Genomic DNA, 18,704 nt, shown 5'->3' on the forward strand with positions numbered 1-18,704 from the left:
CCACGCGGCCGAGGTCAGTGACCCCGCCAAAGTCGCGCGGTTTTTAAATTGCAGTTTTTTTGATCTCAAAAAAACTGCAATTTCTTCTTTTAAATATTTACCACCAGCAAAGTTATGCTAGTGTAGAAAACAATTGATCTATATATGTTATAGTTATAATAAAGATGCGTATCGATTTTTTTACATTTATTTTAGAAATTTTATATACTATATAATAATATATATACACTTTTATAAAAAAATATTTGCTCTATATATATAATATCTATATATTATATATTAAATATATATAATAATATTAAATATATATAATATATAATATATATAATATATATATATTTTTAGCATTAGCGAACAATATCGTTGTTCACTGACCGTATGTTCGTTTTGTTTGCAAAAATAAAAAATGGACGTTTGTTTTATTTGCAAAAATAAAAACATTGGCACTGTACACAGAGTAAAACTTAATTTTCTAAAATAAACATAAACTGAATAAGACACACAACCGTTGAAATAATACATCACAGAGAGTCAAGGTGCAATCATTTTGTTTTAGGGTCTGCGTGCGGTTACATGAATATAAGACGCTGAGTGAGAAGAGACGCGAAGAAATGAACGGTATTCTTCCCGTCTTCTTCGCAACCACCGCTCTGTCGTTCTTTGAGATTTAAATGTAACACCCATCATTCTCTCGTATCCACGAAATACTTCAGCAGACAATTTCAATGTTATATTTTCATGACAGTTCAATCGAAGCACGCTAGAACAATAATAGTATACTATGTGACGAGGATATATTATAAAGATTTCCAAATTTCTTCAATCTATACAAGATAAATACGGAATTGTCCTTATTATCTAATGACGCAATAACGCTGACGTGAGGATATTAAATTGTATGAAAATTTATTTGAAAAATTAACGTTACTAAATTATAGTTATCATGTCGTAATATCGTGAGGCGAGAAAAACGCGTAATAATGTTTAAGGCACTTGAAGCGAAACGCAATACGTTCGTTTAAACTTGAGTCTCGTTGCCGGAATGATGTTTCCGATGCTTTCGAGATTTGTTGTGACTTCTGTGTAGTTGCGGGTTTGCCATCGCGTGCTGATGTAGCAGGGGATGCTGCGGCGGCGTCAGATGACCGAGATGGTGAATCTGATGAGGTATGGGACTTGCGCTGCCGGTGGTGGTGCTGTAGCAGTGCATACCGGGCGCTACAATAGGCACCGGATGGCATTTGTACGGCGGTTGTCTGCAGTGCGGCAGCTTGCGACATACACTCGTTACTTCCGGCCACCAGATCCACGCGGCGGTTATAACGCCGGCTCCGAGGGTCGCCACCAATCGCAGCACGAAAAACTGCAACAGAGGCCGAACGGGTACACGCGGCGCCGTCGACGGTTCCGGCGCCCGGAGCCACGTTTCTCTGCTCCACCATTCGTAAAACGTCGCGCTGACCAGGCAGATTATCAAGGCGGCATACAAGCAGACAAATATACCGAAGCGCGTCAACAGCTGCTTTCGTCGCCGATAAATCTCCGCTGGTGACAGCTTGCCGTGCATTTCGCGCTGTTGGCGCATCAGCGGATTTGTGTGAGACGCCGTCGTCGACGCCACTACCGCTGACGATGACGACGACGAGGTTACTGCCAACGTCGGCGTTACTGCTGGACGTCGCGGCAGTATCAACGATGCCAACCCGACTAGTAGAATCGTCACACCGAACGACAAATAGATGACTTGCGGCACCAGCACCAAAGAAAGTAAAGACTTCGTGTTTTGCTGACCGACAAAGCAACTTGCTGCAAACAGAGACAGACACGATAATAATCGCCGTATCAATAAACTATTTTTATATTTACATGCATATGGCGTTACAGTAAAAAAACAAAAGAACAAATAAACGATAAAATGCGGAGAGACCGCTAATAAGGTGGTATCTGAATTCTCTTATGCAAAGATTCGAACTTTAAAGTAGCTCTTGGTCCTATCAGTGGGCAGTGACAAGTTGCGGGGCAAGTTTGAAGATATTTGCATTGAATGTCGCCTGCTAGAAGAGAGAAAGAGAAAGGATTCTCGACTAACCGGGTTTATTCCACGCGCGAACGCGCGGTTAGCTTCGTAACTTCTCGAAACGCCGCACCAAATTGACTCAATTGCGTACGAAAGTATGCAAATTCGGCAACGAGTAATCGCGAGTACTCATCCCTCCTCACATTAACGAACATATGTATATATCGTAATTTCAAATCGTTTAAGATTTCTAAATATGCGTTGTTTATGTAAATCAATATGGGAAATATTTAATAACACGCGGTAACGAAAAACACACATAAAAAATTCTCGTGTTTCACACGCCGGGAGAAGTTTTTAATTTTGCGAGAGAATGTGCGACGGATCCACACGCAACGCAGTTGACGTATCGGAGCGCGTGACTGACATTCCTTCCGCGATCCATGAATTAACTGGATCAACGGAATTTTATTTTCCTCTCCACTGTCTGACAAATATTTCTTGATTATAAAAATATGCACAAAATGCAACAATGGTATATTAAAGTTTAACGTAAAAAATAAATAATAAATTCGGAATAAATGTAACACATAAATGATATTTCCTTTTCTCATAAATTTTTTTTTAATTTATTGCGTGTCGCCTTGCTTTCTCTTATATTTAGTTTCGTATTTATACAATCTAAAAAAGCACGTATAAATAATGTATAATAATAACAAAAGTAATCTCGAGCGTTCGCTGAGGATCGGTCGTTTAATTCAGAGATACTAATCTCGAAGCCAGTCGCCTTCGAGCATAACTTATCGAGAACATAAACACGAGAAAGAACGCACATATTAGCATAAAATAGCCTCGACCGGACCGTCGAATTAAGATAAATGAGAAAAAGGTGGCGAGGACACATGCGAGGTAGGTAGATGCGGAGATAGAGTGAGACGAGTGGATATAAAAAGAGAAAAACAATTATCGAAGATTGAAGAAGGTTCGCGGAGTCCCGCGAATCTAACTACGCCAATGGAGCAATCTCATAAAACAAACGGTATAACAAGGCGTGGCCATAAAACCCCCCGGCGCTCTTCCTAGAGGCTGACCAAAGCGAGTTCTAATATCACGTGTTGTGTTATTCGGCTCGGTCGAATAATTGACTTTGTGCAAACTTAAACGAGGATGAACGTCGGTTGAATATTGGTGTTTCGGGCGCAAAAGGATAAATACGTGGGAAATGTGTTTGTATGAAAACACTGAGTCGTCTGAAAGAAGTCAGAAATTTTTGAAACATTACCATCCGGATGCAAATGATATACGATTTTGTTCGAACAAGTTTCTCTTTGGCTAGTAAACTGAAAAAGAATCTCAACCGATATTTACCGGTCAGTTCGTCGGCGTCGACGTCTCTCGTGACCAGCACGGCAATAGTTTGCGCAGCGGGAAGACCCCAAGCCGCGACCGCGGCGACAGTTGAGAATCCCTGGTGCAGCCCGAAACTATCCTCTCTGCAGTTGCCGGCTGTCTTCGTCCATTTTTTGGCCATTACGCACCACCATGCACATATTACGACCCACCTGCGAAATCAGAATTGTATTGAATAATAAATGCTTGTTCAAATTTATGTTTCCTAACTATTTTTCTTGAGATATTCTACATATTTCTAAAGATTAAGATGCACGAAGCGATCTGTAAATTGACGGACCTCAAGAAACAAAGAACTTGTTAGCGAGCGCGAAATTCTCGATCATGCTGCGGAGAGGCGTCTTCGAGTCGATTATACGGCCCTGCACGAGAGCTCAGAGCTGAAATAAAAAAAATAAAAAAACAAGAAGAACGTAGACAGATGAGAGAGATGCAACTACACGATGGGAGATCGCACGGGAGCGAGACGGAGTACGAGAGGCGGCCGAGTAACCGTTTGCGCCTCGTTTGACCTGTTCGCGCTGCTTTTCGATCTTGTCGAAGACTCGCGTGATTAATTAGTCGGCTTTTCACTGCAACCGCTCTCTCGACAGACTGGTTGCTGGGGGAGAACGGATTATACGCCACAGCATGGTGCGGTTTGCACGTGCGTGTACACGGCGTGTGACGACGGTGCGCCGCGAGGACCGGAGGATTGTCTCTCACGCAACCGGCACGCAATTCGTTGGACCGCATTGTTCGGTTTCGAGCTTCGAAATAATTCCCAGCAAGTCGATGAAAAAACAATTTTTCTTGGCCTAGAAATAATTCTTGTCAAACATTTACATAGCGCTCGACACGATAAAATAATATTACAAGACTCTTATTACTCGTATAATCTTATCGAAAATAAAAGTAGTGCGATGGATTTGACATAAAACGATTGCTGTATGCGCGCGCGCATGTGTATAACATATTATAAATTTGGCTAAAATATAAAATTGGAAGAACGTAAAAGAAGAACGTCATATTTAGAAGGAACAAATAATTTTTTTCCTCTCAATTTCGTGTGTAGCGGACCGAAAAAACCAGTCTCGTACGACAGCCAACTTGTTCGAGTGTTTGCCGCTGACTAGTATTTACCGAGTGGACAACGGTAGCCGTGTCTCTTCGCGTGGATCTACACGTGATCTACAGGTCAACTAACAGTTAGTTCTCACACTTACGTCGTGACATAATAAATGACGATTGTTCCTTTTTGTATATGTATATATATACACATATATGTTTAAACAACAATTTATATTTATATATATGATTATATAATAAATAAACAATGATATTATATATTATAAGTATGTTTAAAACAACGCTCTTTGTATTCAACATGTCATTCTTGCATAAAAAATAAACAAAATAAATTTTAAATGTTAAATTTGAGAAAAATTATCTTCATCAAAAAATTCCTCGTATAAAACACCGAGAAAATTAGAAATTACGGAACAAAACTGATTAGGATGGTCAAACGAAGAGAAATTCGGCAAATTCGCTAATTCCTTTCTCGATTTATCGCGCTGAAAAAGCAAAAACTTGCTCGACGAATTCCGGTCGCGCGGTGATGAATGGAGTGACGCGGTGCACACGCGCGACGCACGATTTCTTGCTTCCGTGGAACGTCACAGAAGAAAAACAAAGAAAGAAAAATCAGGAAAGAATTGTAACATGGGACGCAATAATCGACTTGTAAAGTGCGACGTACACATCCAATGGAGGAAGTTCCGGCAGTTTTTAAACGTATCTGATTGTGTGGAGAGAAAAAAGAGAATGATGAAAATATACGTGAAATGGGAAAAGCATGCCGAGTTCGCGCTCGATGCTTTCATCCATCTAGCAATCGTCGATGGTTAATGCAATAGCACGGAGTAACGAGCTTAATCTCGTCGAAGTATGCGTAATAAGACCGATTAGTCGTGGGGCACGAGATTCATCTCCCTCCACTCGTAATCGCTGTTACACGGCTGGGTGGTCGACCACTCGCAGTTTCCGTGCAACTCGACTCGAACTTTGCACGCGGGACGAAGGCAGGCGAAGAGACTACCTAACGACTCGCTAACTAACAAAACAAACAAGAGGTAGCTAGGTGCTCCTCTCATCTCATCTCGCTGATTATATACCCCGCGGGGCCCCCCTTATACACGACGACGATGCCTCCTCCTCTCGCGTTTCTCCCCGTTCTCATTCCACTTTGTCTTCGTTCCTCTTTCTCTCTCTCTCTTTCTTCATGTCTCTCTTCGTCTTCTTTCGTGATGAATTTGGAAAAATTGACCGTAGTAACATGTAACACGTATTCGCTTCCCAAGCAAAAGTCCACTTGTGCACGCGAGCTTAAGATCAGCGTAAGATCTGTCGAAACGACTTGCGTGAGCGAATTGCTACGAAAAATTTCTTAAAAGGATCTTGTTGGTGATAGTAAAAACACGTCGCTCCGAGATACTCGCGTGAATGCACGTAACCGAGGCGCGCGGTTATTCAAAACACCCTGGACTGGTTGTTAAGATTACAAGATACTCTCTTCGCAGTCAACACGCGTGCTGCACCTCCGGACACATAACGTCGTCGCTTTGAAAAAGAAAAAGATTAGGACAGTCTTTCGGGACGCGCGTACTCGTCACGAATTTCTTTTGTCACAATGCATTGGTATTGTGCTCGCATTTTATGCACAAATGGCGAGAACAAAGAGAATTCTTCCGTCTCCTTTGAAGCTAGAGGAAGATAATACGCAGAATATAATATCGACCGCTTGTTATCGGAAATCCCGCCGTTCCCCTCGCTAATGTCGAGTTGTCCGAGCTCTTATCTCGGATAAATTATCGAGAAATTCTTGGATCCGGGTCCTTAAGATCCGACCTGGCTGAACAGCCGAGAGAGAGATGATGGATCAGCTCTTTCCTCGAGCCCTCTTTCGACTTGTCCTTTTTCCCTTGTTCCTGAGACGGCCGTCAAACCCTCGAAGCGAATGGGAAGACAAGGAGGAGAGCGAAGGAGGAAGAGAAAAGAGAAAAACGGAAACACGAAACTGCCTACGAACTACCTACCACCATGGGGCCCTGCACAATTCTCTGTCAATGGCGTAGCACTGCCGATTATCGATTCGATCCCTTTAAGAATTTAACCACGGGGAGTCTTTTAACATTTTAGACCTTAACGCCTTAACCATTTTCGGATTTAAGGATCTGTGAAAATACGAGTTTGTCCCTAAACTACCGTGTTTAATTTTAATATCAGGGTTATTGTACGTTTTTGTTTACACTTCACAATTGTAATTTTAGTAAATATATATTTTCCTCAATTTTCTCCAGAGAAAGAGAGAAAACAAAATGACTGTAAATAAAAAGTAAAACTTGTAGTGACTTGATGAGGTATTAAATTATTATGCACTTTTGTTAAAAGAGTAACGTTACAAATTCAAGGTATCCATGAAAGATCGATGTCTTTTGCTTGTATGGAAATCTCAATGAGAAATTCGTCGTTTCTTTAGCATAAATTTGACATGCGTGTAGAAACAAGGCGGAAAGAGAAGAATGGAAAAAGCGAGACAGGACAATGCGCGAGACAAGGGCTGCAGAGAACACTATGGGTCCACGGTACACGGCTTCGTAGCTTCGTGTGCCGCGGGGCGTGATGTTTATCGGCTCTTTCGATGTAAATTATGGCCATACGCTATACAGTTCGCTACACCACAGCGCACAAAAGTATCCAGACCCCGAGTGCAGGGCCGCCGGACCTTCGCGATGAGTCTTAACTATCTATTGACTTTTCGTCGCTTTAAAAAAAACGTAAACTAACATTTGAAATTATAAAATAATAGAAAAGTGAAAATTCCAGAATTGTACGTAAGTTGTACAAGTGAAAAAAAATTACTCAACTTTCGAGATTTGTTTAGTGTTGTGAACTCGTGGCTAAATATTCATAAAAGAGAGAGAGCTCAAAACCCATGACACAAAACGATCAAATTCGCGAAACTCATCCGCGCAATCGCGACCACAAATTGCATCCATGCATTGTGAATCATCTTACTCCTTGCTTGGGTTCGGAGCGCCGCTTCTTATCCATCTCTTACCTCCCTATACGTCTTTCTTTCTCCCTTCGTCACTCTTTCTCTTTCTCTCGTTCTGCTTTTCTCGCGTTTTCTTTCTCTTTTACGAAGCAGCTTGCTTTCTCTAAGATGGAATGCCATTGACTCCATGCATATCTGGCAACAAGGTTCCTCTCGACCAGCCTCACATACCGGGTGGTTCTCGTTCATTGGCGGGTCGAAACGTGAATGAAAAAGTGAAAGATTTTATTAACGTTCCGAAAGATCCGTGTAAAGTTGAGAAATGATCATAGGTTTACCAGTTGGAAGAAGATTCGGAAGTCAAAGTTTACGAAGATTCGATAAGATATAAGATTTAAAAAAAATCATTTGTGTGTGCAACTTTTTCCTCACTGAGAGTACACTCGAATCTTAAAAATGTAACACAAATTTTTTTATATAAAGATTTGTACTGTTGAATGTTAAAATACGTTGTCACGTTAGAAAAGTTTAATGTAAGAGACGTTTTGAGATCTTTGTAATTAATGTAACGTAATTAATAAATCTGGGGCGCAACACACAGTGAATTATCTGAGCAAACAGATAACCGAATGAACGGTTTTTTGCTCGAGCCACCCGTTAGACGCGTTAAGATGAACCTCTCAGCATAAACGGGATGAGATGGGTTGGGACGAGATGGGAGTCAGAGGCTCGTTAGCGGCACGAGGGGAGTCAACACTGTTGCCAGATTGTTATCCCTACTTCGGACGATGCAGTCCCGCGAGGCGAGCGCAACAAGGCAAAGCGCTCTGCAACAAGCAGACAACTCCGGGACGCGTTGTGCGAATATATTTTAAGATTCAAGTCTTCGCATATAATTAAAATAAAAAAAGCAATAAAAATATTCCTTAAAATTCCTTTTTCGTAACAGTAGAAATTAAATCAACACTAACAAATATTGTGTGTTATCTGAATTAGTTAGTTATGTATCATATTAAACGTTAATTTGTATAGCATATAGTCACTTTCTTTCCTAAAGAATGCAAAACAAACAAAGTAACAACTTACCAAACGATCGCGGCATTTCCAAAATAATAGAGCAACAGAAAAACAACAGCGCAATAAGGATTGGCTAAACCGTCCTGCGTGAGATACTGTTGTTGCTGCTGCTGTTGAGCTAGAACACCCTGCGAATGCGACGAAATCGCGGGTGTGCAAGCGACATTCAGCCGACCAGCTGCCAATCGGACCACATAGCCAATTGTGACTGCCGCGTGGCAGATCGTTAAGAAGATTATTGCACGTTCTGCAAATCACAAAATTAAAATATCGATTAAAATCTCTGTAAATTTGAATTCATCTTTTAGTTAAAAATACAATCATAATTAGCACAAAAAATCATATATTTTATATTATAAAAATTTAAACAAAATGTTTTTTTTTTCGCAATTAAATTCTCACCTCCGGACGTGGTTAATATAGGCTGTTTGCGCGGCTTTATTACTGTCAAAACGGCGAACGCGACGGATATAAGACACACTGTTGTGAACACGACCATCCAGGCCTCCATCAGTTTCTTGTCCTTCTGAGACCAAAGAATATCGGCGTCGCAAGCAGCAGCGCATCTTCCGGAGCGATTCAAGAAAATGTACAATCCCGATTTGGCGTACCAGGAGCAGCCCCAGGGTCCGTTGTTGGCGCTCACCGTCTGGTCAATGACAATATTTGCGTACAGACAAGTGAACCAACGGTAGGCTTATTAATTGTTTAATTAGCTAAGCCTACAAATATAATACCTGAATAGGGTTTGCCGGTCCGGGTTCACCCGGCCCTTCCATACACATATGTTGGTGATTGTTCTCCGGTGGAAACTTGGAGCAATTCAACGCGGCCGGCCAGGGAAAACCAAATCCCTGAAGGACCGGGAAACAACGAGCTCGCACTTGCTCGCACAGACCTCGGCAAGGCCCGATAGGTGCAGGTACTTTTTCGGTGCACATAGGCGCATATACCGAGCACAGAAACAGATGCAATTGTGCACTGCAATAATTGAATTTTTCATTTTTTTTACAATTTTTTTTCAACTTTAGCGCTTGTGAATATATAAAAACATTTTAGAATTAAAAGTAAATTAAAAATCAGTAAGTTAAGTTTTATATCTACTCATTGATAATAACAAAATACTAATAATAACGAAGTAAATATGATTAAGATAAAATTATACTGATGTAACACTCATATTACTATGAATAACATCGAGAGGAAGATCCAATTACCTGCATCCATACTGAATAAGCGGACTGAACGTCTGTAAAGTAAAATCAGCATCGCCTTGTATTTCGTGGCCGACGAGATTCGGCATAACAGTCTCATTGTAGCCGAGACCGCGGCACATTTCTATTCTGATTGGCTCGCAGGCACCGTGCGCGCACCATATCGCACGTACAAATGTTAACAGCAAGATCCACCTCATTTTTTGCTGAAGATGAATGTTGTCGAACTATTTTATTATCTCTTTGAACTTTGAGTCTTATGTTACCCACCGTCGATCGATCAACGTACCGAGATCTCGTTTGTGCATTATGCAGAGAATTCAGTTTGCAATTTTCTAAAAAAAACCTGAAACACACGAAGAAATTAGAACTTTGAAGAGACAAAAATACAAAAATGTAGTTATTTATGTTAAATTGTAAGTTTTTGTTTACATAATTCTAATTGCAAGAATATACAAAATATAATGAGAAATTAGTGCAAAAATATATTGAAACAAAAACGTACTGTTCAAGTTATTAACTCAATTCCTATGTTCTTTTTACTGGTCAAGAATACGATCTTTCCATTAATTACGGTCCTGTCGCACAGCTTCGTTTAAAAAGCTGTCAAATCTGATTTCGGTTTTAACAAGCAGATTTAATTAACTTGTTTGCGCATTAAACGAGATTAATCCAATTGACTCTCACTCCTTTCCTCGCTCTCTCACGGAGACACTCCTCGGTGGTTTCAATTTAATCAAGTGTCAGCTAGATTCGAAGAATCGGATCTTGACGCAAACTCATTTAGTTTCACTCACAAATTGCACTTAGTGTCGAAGTTTGCACCAACAGATTTGGACATAAACACGTTGCATACAAGAAAACAAATCTCGCTCTCTTGATTCATCTTTTGAAAAAAAAACAAAAAAAACAAAAAAAACAAAAACCGATCTTCTTGCTTCCTCCTCGGACAGAGGAGTAGATCCTCTACGTGCGTGCACGCGTGAGTAAATGGAGCGGAGAACACAAATATAATTACTCACAGACAATGAGTTAGTCGCAATCTCCGCGTGCACGTGTGACACACGCGGCGAAATAAACGTGCGGAGCTACGCGCGGGAGCGAGCAATTCCCTCGGTTCCGGCGCGAATGCAGCCGCGGCGTATCAATCACAAAGGCAGTCACATAATCGGGTCGTGTTTTCACCTCGGAAACGCCATTTCCGCGCTCAGTGCGCATCGGCGAAACGGGGAAGGCGAGCACGCACGTCACGACGATCCCGTCGTGCTCGAATTGCCCGCGAATGAAAACAATTAAACAACAAATCACCTTCCACTCCGCGAGAACGCGCGCGCAACCTAACCTCTCTCCTCGTTGAAGATTTCCGCCCGACTGAATGTGCGAGCGAACGCCTCGTTCGTGATCGCGCCCCAGCGACGTCTCTGCAGACGTCTGTTTATCCCCTCTTCGTTCGCTTTCTTTACAGGGCCTTCTGGCTTCTATACTCTTCTCCCTCTTTCCCCCTCCAGGATTTCCGTCTCGCTCTCTTGGTCTGCTGGCTGGCCTGGCCCGTGTATTGCGCGACGATCGAGCGCCGATCAGGTCGATCGACCAAATCGTTCCGCGCTTATTATGTGGCGGATTTACTGCTTACAATGGAGAATTACGCACACATAATTACGCGATGAGAAAAAAATTGTATTGTTTAGTGAAAATTTAAGTGATCAGCGAACAAAAGGATCACGTGTTACAAATTATAAATATAAATTTATTTTGTTGATCTCGATTTAACATAAAAAACTTAACTAGAAGCAGAGTATTTGATAAGTTCAAATTCTTGTTCTTTTGCGTTTTAGCAGCTGCTAAACTTACAAGATGTATCAACGGGAGTTAGAAGGGGCGGAAGGGGCACAGCAGCACGTTCTCATTATCATATCCCGATGTTTGGCAGCAGTTAAGGTTGGCTTTATGGGCTGTATTTTCTTGGTATAATTGGGCCCTGGGTTCCCCTCTTTATTCTCACTTTCTATCTCGTTCTCTCATTTGGTTTCTTACGTTTCTTGCTTATAGCTGGTCTGGTCCTTTTCTCTCTCTTTCCATCGTTTTAATGATCAAATTTATTACAAGATAATACTTTTCTTCTTTCTTTTCTAATTTGAGCGCGAAATGATAACTTTTGTTAATGTAAACAAGACAGTAGCGTTGCTGTGAGCTTCTTCCTTCGCAAAAATTCATCAATCGTTGGAAAAACATACTTGGAAGCACGTATTCCAATAAGTCGCACGCATTTCAAGTTTTAACTCTCTGGTTGTAATATCAAAAAAGAAGATCCTCATCTGTGTTATCAAATGCGTGCAAATCTTGAACCGGATTGCGTTGGGAGAATTTTCCCTTACATTGTTTTATCTTACATTCTCGTATCCTCTTGAGCCGATAAAATTCTTCTCGCTCGTACTCGTCAAGTTCGGTGACGATGTACGAGAGAGTGCGTTCTAACCGAGGTATAATGATGTGTCGGAGAGCGTTCACGCGACGATTGGTCTCCCTGATTACTTGATTCAGAATCTGGAAGTTGCGCTGTAGCGACGCCAGCTCGACCAACAGCTCTATTGCTTTCCCGTAATTCTTCTTTAATTTAGCCAACTATTTACGTAGGAAGTAATTAATTGCGGTTTAAAAATGCGAGAAATTAATTTTTCTTTGCTTATCTCACTCGTTTTATCGTACAGCTAACATTGTAAATATATATGCATGTGATTAAAAAACACACACACACACCTGTTGACCGCCTCTCGCCAATCCGGCGAATTCGAAGGGATCGGCGCCGCTACGAAAGGGCTCATACGTCCAAAGACGAACCCCGCCGATAATCTCTTGTACAGAGTGAATCCTGAGTCTGGCCTTGTCAACCATCTGTAGGACCAGCTCGTTCACACCACCTGTCACATAATTCACCTCAACTAACGAGAAGGCCGCGTTCCTCATAACTTCGCCGAGTTGAGATTTGTTTTTGACTAATTTCAACGCGATCGCACGAAATTGAATCACGAGACCGTCGACCTTTTTTGCGAGTAAATCGCGACCTCTGCGAGCGCAAGCCAAACGGCATTTTATATTCGTGTATGAGCTAGTCGTTGGAAAGACTGCCAATCTATCTACGATTTCCATGACTGTTCGACGTCAATCTCGTTAACAAAATAAATAAACTGTTTGTGCGACTCGAGACGTTCAGCTGTGTGATAAATTTAAACAATCTTCAATTATCCTTCTCTTTTTTTCTCTTTTGTTTTTGTTGTAACATTGTGTACATCTATACTTTTAATTACAATTTTTAGTCGGACAAAAATTATATTGAAATTGAATCCTTATAAGAGGTGAAATTCTCGCGAGCATCGGTGGTTCAGTGGTAGAATGCTCGCCTGCCACGCGGGCGGCCCGGGTTCGATTCCCGGCCGATGCAAGATGCTTTTTTTTTTTTCTTATAAAGAGAGGATAAATATAAAAAATATTTTGAACTTTTACTTTTTTATTAAGAAAATTATACTTTATAAGAGAAAAAAAGAATTATTTATGAAATGCGAGTAAAAAAAATTCCTATGCATCGGCCGGGAATCGAACCCGGGCCGCCCGCGTGGCAGGCGAGCATTCTACCACTGAACCACCGATGCTCGGTTATCAACAAGTCTCTAATATCGTCTTTAACTTTGTGTGTGATTGAATATTGTAAGTTTTATTTAAAATAAGAGACAGATGCAAGGGATTTAATTTAGATAATTAGTTTTATAAACAACTTATTATTTTATAAACAATTTAGACAATTAGTTTTATTAACAACTTATTTTGATCAATGGTTCAGATCCCAATATTGTTCACCATACTCGCCATTCTTGTTACCCCATTTTACCTAAAATTCATCAAGTTTATATTACAAATAGATTATACTTAAGGTGCTAACAAATCACTAAATGACGTATATGTCCTATTCTATAATTTAAAAATCCCTAAAAAACAATTACCTTGCCACTGTGGCGATTGTTGTCAAAGTCTTTTCGTTCGAATCTCTGCTCCCACTCATTAGGATTCTCATAGACGTGACCAAATTCAAATTGGAGAGGTGCCACATGTTCAGAAAATATGTCTCTGTGCGCGTGGAATAAAAACATAAATAGTTTTAAGACTACTTTATCAGTTTTCACATACTATATATAATTACATATATAATGATTATTTTGGAACACTCACTGAAAATATCGTTCTAGTGACAAAACATCCGCATCCTGCTTCGAAATCTCTTTTTTGTTTCCAGCTTCTGTATCTGATTGTGTAATAATTATAATAAATTAATTCACTAAGTTCTCGAAAACTAATAACAAAACACTATTTGTATTTATTAACGTTTCCTCAAGTGGGACACATGATTTACTTGCCAGTTACAGTTGTTTCTCCAAGTTTTTCCGTTGAATTGAGTGTAATAAGACTTGTGACAAATAATACTGTTATTGTTTGTATCAGGAATAAAAAGTTAAGACTGTGTTTTTTATACATTGTTATATTCAATAAATTCGATAACTTAAAAACTCGTAATAAATAAGCAAAGACTTTGATGTTTACTGAACAAATAGTGAATGTGTACTGAGTGAGTGAAACTGTAATTTCCATATCTTAGGTGAGATTTAAATGACACGGTCTATTTAACATAATAGTGAAAGCAGAGAGCACAATTTATTGTTATAGAATTGTTGCTATAAGTGTCTAATTTTTCTCTTATAAACAATTATACATAAATAACAAATATAATTTTCTATTTTAATATTATAGTTCTATTTTAGATAACATTTTATACAAGTAATATGTTAGGTTTACAAGTATAATACGTTATAATGTTATAATAATAATACGTTACAACGAATAAAACAAGAACGCTTAACAAAGATCTTGGGTAATTCTATGAACGCTTCCAATTATTTATCGAATGACAAGAGATCGCTGTTTTTAGCACATTTCATTAAAGATTGAATCAACTTGACGAATCCTGTATCCTTAGGCTTCTCCAGACCGCGAAGAACCCGGTTCTTCATGACAGCGACGAACTCTCGATTACTAAGCTGTCCATCCACTGCAAAAACGCAAGATTCACGCGATAAATGATTTCAGCTTAGAAAAAAATAAAATTAGTAATTGTTTTTCGCAGTCTTTAGCATGCGAGTAGCATTTTACTGATAAAGTAACTCACTATTCTCGTCGAAAATTGTATACACTACTTGAATAATGTGATCACTCAAATCAACGTGAGCAACCGTTTTTGCTACATGTTTCAATGTTGCTGCAAAAACACCAGAAAATTACATATAAACAAATAGACAAAAGATACTGTGATTTTATTCAAAATTATCTATTTTATTATCTTGAATTAAAATTCTGTCTATATAATTTGGGAATATTTTTAATTAGACTACAATGCTATGTACCTTGATCAATAGATGCTCCAGCTATATGATAGAATGTTAAAGCTGTATCAACATCGTTGATATTATTCAAAAAATGGAAAAACTTAAGATATTCTTCTTTGCTAATTCCTTTCGGGTCTTCCTTGAAGCTATAAACAATTAGTTACGTAAATCGAATTCCGGATCGTAAATAGACACGAAACTACAGTGTTTCTCAATAAAATTGTTAGATCAAATTTAAAAAGAATAAGCATTTTTTTACACTTACGCTTTCTTAACTCTTTTCAACATCTTCGCTTTTTTCTTTGCTGGATATCCTGCATAAGCCAACAATAATTCCGTAAAATCTACCTCAGTGATGTTGCCATGCTCATCCGGATTTCGTCGTTCGAACTAAAATAATTATATAAATCAATGCGTAAATATGTTGAATATAATATATTGAACATTGATATCTGTATATTATATGTACTTCGAGACTCAAGATCTCTCGTTGCAGTTGTTGTTGAAAATCCAAGAACTTTTCAATTGTTAACTTTTGATTCATTTGTGGTCCGAAAAAGTATGTCGTAAGCGCGGAATTTACTCCCTACATAATTAAACAAAGTTTTAAAAGATTATCGTGTGAATTTAGATTATTTATAATAAAATATTTATAATTTTTCATATATAATATTTTAATGTTAATATCAATTATGACCTTAAATGTGTTTCCTGTGGTTGCATGATCACGATGTCGAGTGCCTATGCTAGTCTGTTGACGTATCAGCGTAGCTACTTTGCCAAACTCCTCGGAATCGACGTCACCATCTCCATTGAAATCAAACATCCTGAAGGCGATTTCGAAGTGACGTCTAGAAGCTATGAGATGCAAACTTTAAGTACTTGAGGAAATTAAATATGTTTAAATATGTTTTAAAATATAAAATTTTTTATCAGTCATAGAGTTTAACACGAAGTAGTAGACAACTCACTTGACAATACAGTCAATAAAAAGATATAATCCGAAAAAGTAATGAGGCCTGCACTGCCGAGCTTGTAAAAAATACTGTCTTCATCCAATTCCAATTCTAATTTTGTATGAATATTCTGGACATATACAGAATAAATATACCATAAAAATATTTTGCTTGTGATATTTTTGTTATACTTTATTAACGTACCTTTGGATCATAACGTTTATACTGATCTAGTCCAAGACCTGAAAATTATAATGTATGTCAAGGATTATAAACTACTATTGCATAAATTTCTTTTGTATTTTTAAACAATTAAGTACAAAACCATATACTGTGTGTAATCTGTATTATAAATTATAAGTTAGAAAATGTTAAATTTGTACAAGCAAAAGACTTTTGCAAGAAGTATCATAAAGTGCGATCAATAGAGAAACTCATGCACAAAAAGCAACATTTATCAAGAAATAATGAGAAATATACAGTAAAATACAGGTTTACCATCAGGCTGCTTTACGCCAGGCGTCATCGATCTTAAAAAGTCATCTGGTGTCATAAACACCTCGTGCACATCGTTATTCGTGACTTGAAGAGTCGCGAAGTAACGGAACACTTTGTCCGGTGTCGAGTAATGTCTCATACGATTTTCATACTCTATTATCTAGGCATACAAGAGTTGATTGATAGTAGCGAGTTAGGTTGCAAGACGATCGTACATTGAGGAAAAATTATGCCTTGATAATGTTATTCATATCCAACACAATTTTTTATTTGAAGCTTATTTAGTAAGTTTTTATAGTATTGGCAGCCTTGTATTACATAAGATTATAAAGCTTTTAGCAGAGCGAGGCAGGTGAGTAATTGTTAGTGAGATAGTAAGTAGTTATTAGATAATAGATAATTGTAGCCAATTAAATAACCACGTTTTTGTACACATTACAAGAACTCTACCATTTGGCTGTTGCATGCCTGGTGTGATAGATCGTAGAAAATCATCAGGTGTCATAAAGATCTCGGTACCCTGTAAACTATTTATTTCCACAGTTGCGAAGTAACGAAAGATTTTGTCTGGAGTTGAATATGCTCTTATCCTGTTCTCGTATTCTATTATCTGTAAAAATACTTCAGCCTGCATCGTCCTGCCGCACAGATACATGCTACTTTTCTTTTTTTCAAATTGGTATAAAATTAATTTCTTTTCATTTCTATACATTTAAATAAAAAACAATTATGCAAGTGTTGGCTTCTGTGTTTTATTATTCAAAAAAAAAAAAAACTAAATGTCACGACCGACACAAATAAAATTCTTTATGATTTATAGTAAAATTCTTGCAATATATACATATAGTTGTGATACAATATTGAAGAATATTATTATATATTTTTATCGAGAATATATATATAACAATATAATTATATAAAGTAACTTCAAAGAACTAATAACTGAACTCGCTTTTTGTACCCTTTGTAAGTCTAATTGATTATATTATGAATGTTCAATAAACCTTTCTGTCTCGAAATCCAATCTTCTGTTTCTTGTTTTTCTTTTTCTTTTGTAACTCCTGTTCTGTGCTCTCTATATTTTCATTATTCTGATCATCTTCTATCATACTAGCAGCATCTACCTTAGGTATCAAACCAAAGTACCTATGTAAAAAGAAGAAAAAATATACAGTATGTATAATAAATTAAACTTTAATCATTAAAAATGTTACATTAATTTCTTATACAAAACAATAAAATAAATTTTAATTCTTTTTCTCATGCGTTTTTTTTCTAAGAATAACTGTTATTAACATATGGATATCAACTTACTTTTGCCAGTCAAAAAACTGTGCCATCATTACAATAGTACAAATTAAACTAGGAACAATAGTATAAAATCGGGTCTTTCTTCTTGTATGACCAAAGTTTTTATAATTACGAGTCTGTTCATATCTGTAAGTATTTTCTCTGTAACTGTTACATTCTGGAACATAGAATCCAACAATACCCAGAAATTTGTGTTGCAAATGTTGCCGCAACATGCATGTGCTTCTGCTGAACAGCATTGTTACTCTGAAATTGAAAGAAATTTGTATACATGTGTGTGCATTGTATGTTAAATTATTTTATAATGTAGTATCGTAAACAAATGTAAAAAATTTATACTTGTGTGTTTATATAGATTTGTTCGTTTTTAACTATATTATAGTTTATTATTCTACAATATTAAGTGGCAATAAACGCAAAACACTTCTCACATAATTTATAGTTTATTATTCTACAATATTACGTGGTAACAAACGCAAAACTTTTCACATAATCATACACACACTTATCGAACAAATTTGTTAACTAAATGCACTGCAAAATTTCAAATATTATAATTAATATGTACATATATATAATTACATATTTTATTTTGACTAGATTTCAGAGGTTACAACGGACAACAGTAGGGTAGACGCACTCATGCGCACGAGCAAACATATACGTAATATGTTCACAAGCGGGTCTGTTCCTGTTTTCCGTCATTTCCTTCCCATCTAAAAAAAGAGTACGTAAATAAAATTGCTTTTAATTACA

At 38.0% G+C, this 18,704-nt stretch overlaps 4 protein-coding genes and 2 non-coding genes across 10 annotated transcripts; 1 reads left to right on the forward strand and 5 right to left on the reverse strand.

The window, feature by feature from the left end:
- Window positions 1-345: 345 nt before the first annotated feature.
- LOC109852362 (frizzled-4) lies at window positions 346-11,151 on the reverse strand. Its single transcript, XM_020423454.1, has 8 exons — window positions 10,260-11,151; window positions 10,044-10,100; window positions 9,758-9,960; window positions 9,278-9,521; window positions 8,943-9,189; window positions 8,550-8,787; window positions 3,386-3,579; window positions 346-1,806 (listed from the first exon to the last, which is right to left on the reverse strand). Exons 3-8 carry the CDS (start codon window positions 9,952-9,954, stop codon window positions 1,019-1,021), a joined length of 1,908 nt encoding a protein of 635 aa, XP_020279043.1. The 5' UTR covers window positions 9,955-9,960; window positions 10,044-10,100; window positions 10,260-11,151; the 3' UTR covers window positions 346-1,018.
- Window positions 11,152-11,699: 548 nt separating this feature from the next.
- Window positions 11,700-12,988, reverse strand: LOC109852365 (V-type proton ATPase subunit D-like). Of its 2 annotated transcripts, XR_002249999.1 has the most exons (3): window positions 12,512-12,988; window positions 11,989-12,376; window positions 11,700-11,883 (listed from the first exon to the last, which is right to left on the reverse strand). XR_002249999.1 is itself a non-coding variant. In XM_020423461.1 (2 exons), the coding sequence occupies exons 1-2, from the start codon at window positions 12,899-12,901 to the stop codon at window positions 12,050-12,052; spliced, it is 717 nt and encodes a 238-aa protein (XP_020279050.1). In that variant the 5' UTR covers window positions 12,902-12,988; the 3' UTR covers window positions 11,700-12,049. The 2 variants fall into 2 exon arrangements, 1 of the variants encoding a protein (XP_020279050.1); XM_020423461.1 differs by having other exon boundaries at window positions 11,700-12,376.
- Window positions 12,989-13,122: 134 nt separating this feature from the next.
- Trnag-gcc lies at window positions 13,123-13,193 on the forward strand. Its single transcript has one exon. It is a non-coding gene; the product is annotated as a tRNA-Gly (tRNA).
- A 137-nt stretch (window positions 13,194-13,330) lies between these two features.
- Window positions 13,331-13,401, reverse strand: Trnag-gcc. Its single transcript has one exon. It is a non-coding gene; the product is annotated as a tRNA-Gly (tRNA).
- Window positions 13,402-13,577: 176 nt separating this feature from the next.
- LOC109852389 lies at window positions 13,578-14,426 on the reverse strand. The gene is made up of 4 exons (XM_020423505.1): window positions 14,161-14,426; window positions 13,976-14,048; window positions 13,750-13,873; window positions 13,578-13,637 (listed from the first exon to the last, which is right to left on the reverse strand). Exons 1-4 carry the CDS (start codon window positions 14,390-14,392, stop codon window positions 13,578-13,580), a joined length of 489 nt encoding a protein of 162 aa, XP_020279094.1. The 5' UTR covers window positions 14,393-14,426.
- Window positions 14,427-14,556: 130 nt separating this feature from the next.
- Window positions 14,557-18,611, reverse strand: LOC109852363 (calcium uptake protein 1 homolog, mitochondrial). Of its 4 annotated transcripts, none has more exons than XM_020423459.1 (12): window positions 18,531-18,611; window positions 17,952-18,194; window positions 17,642-17,783; window positions 16,638-16,797; window positions 16,344-16,381; window positions 16,155-16,269; window positions 15,881-16,041; window positions 15,653-15,769; window positions 15,449-15,573; window positions 15,202-15,329; window positions 14,967-15,056; window positions 14,557-14,849 (listed from the first exon to the last, which is right to left on the reverse strand). In XM_020423459.1, exons 2-12 carry the CDS (start codon window positions 18,185-18,187, stop codon window positions 14,695-14,697), a joined length of 1,467 nt encoding a protein of 488 aa, XP_020279048.1. In that variant the 5' UTR covers window positions 18,188-18,194; window positions 18,531-18,611; the 3' UTR covers window positions 14,557-14,694. The 4 variants fall into 4 exon arrangements, with proteins under 4 accessions (XP_020279048.1, XP_020279044.1, XP_020279047.1 ...); XM_020423455.1 differs by lacking the exon at window positions 16,638-16,797 and adding an exon at window positions 17,088-17,247 and having other exon boundaries at window positions 14,559-14,849; XM_020423458.1 differs by lacking the exons at window positions 16,638-16,797; window positions 18,531-18,611 and adding exons at window positions 17,088-17,247; window positions 18,380-18,521 and having other exon boundaries at window positions 14,559-14,849.
- Between the last annotated feature and the right edge of the window lie 93 nt (window positions 18,612-18,704).

Source organism: Pseudomyrmex gracilis, unplaced genomic scaffold, assembly GCF_002006095.1.
Source record: "Pseudomyrmex gracilis isolate BER0280 unplaced genomic scaffold, ASM200609v1 scaffold_28, whole genome shotgun sequence".
NCBI classification, from domain to species: domain Eukaryota; kingdom Metazoa; phylum Arthropoda; class Insecta; order Hymenoptera; family Formicidae; genus Pseudomyrmex; species Pseudomyrmex gracilis.

Bases quoted from the DNA above. Each gene is read 5' to 3' on its own strand.
- LOC109852362 (XM_020423454.1), bottom strand. From the start codon at position 9,954: ATGAGGTGGATCTTGCTGTTAACATTTGTACGTGCGATATGGTGCGCG. The intron at 8,788-8,942 runs GTGAGAATTTAA...TGTGATTTGCAG, and splicing joins TATATTAACCACGTCCGGAG to AACGTGCAATAATCTTCTTA. The intron at 1,807-3,385 runs GTAAATATCGGT...CTCTGTTTGCAG, and splicing joins CGACGCCGACGAACTGACCG to CAAGTTGCTTTGTCGGTCAG.
- LOC109852365 (XM_020423461.1), bottom strand. From the start codon at position 12,901: ATGGAAATCGTAGATAGATTGGCAGTCTTTCCAACGACTAGCTCATAC. The intron at 12,377-12,511 runs GTGTGTGTGTGT...CTACGTAAATAG, and splicing joins TGGCGAGAGGCGGTCAACAG to TTGGCTAAATTAAAGAAGAA.
- LOC109852389 (XM_020423505.1), bottom strand. From the start codon at position 14,392: ATGGAAATTACAGTTTCACTCACTCAGTACACATTCACTATTTGTTCA. The intron at 13,874-13,975 runs GTGAGTGTTCCA...CCACGCGCACAG, and splicing joins TCACTAGAACGATATTTTCA to AGACATATTTTCTGAACATG. The intron at 13,638-13,749 runs GTAATTGTTTTT...GATGAATTTTAG, and splicing joins ACAATCGCCACAGTGGCAAG to GTAAAATGGGGTAACAAGAA.
- LOC109852363 (XM_020423459.1), bottom strand. From the start codon at position 18,187: ATGCTGTTCAGCAGAAGCACATGCATGTTGCGGCAACATTTGCAACAC. The intron at 17,784-17,951 runs GTAAGTTGATAT...CTTTTTACATAG, and splicing joins CAGTTTTTTGACTGGCAAAA to GTACTTTGGTTTGATACCTA. The intron at 16,042-16,154 runs GTGAGTTGTCTA...TGCATCTCATAG, and splicing joins TTTATTGACTGTATTGTCAA to CTTCTAGACGTCACTTCGAA.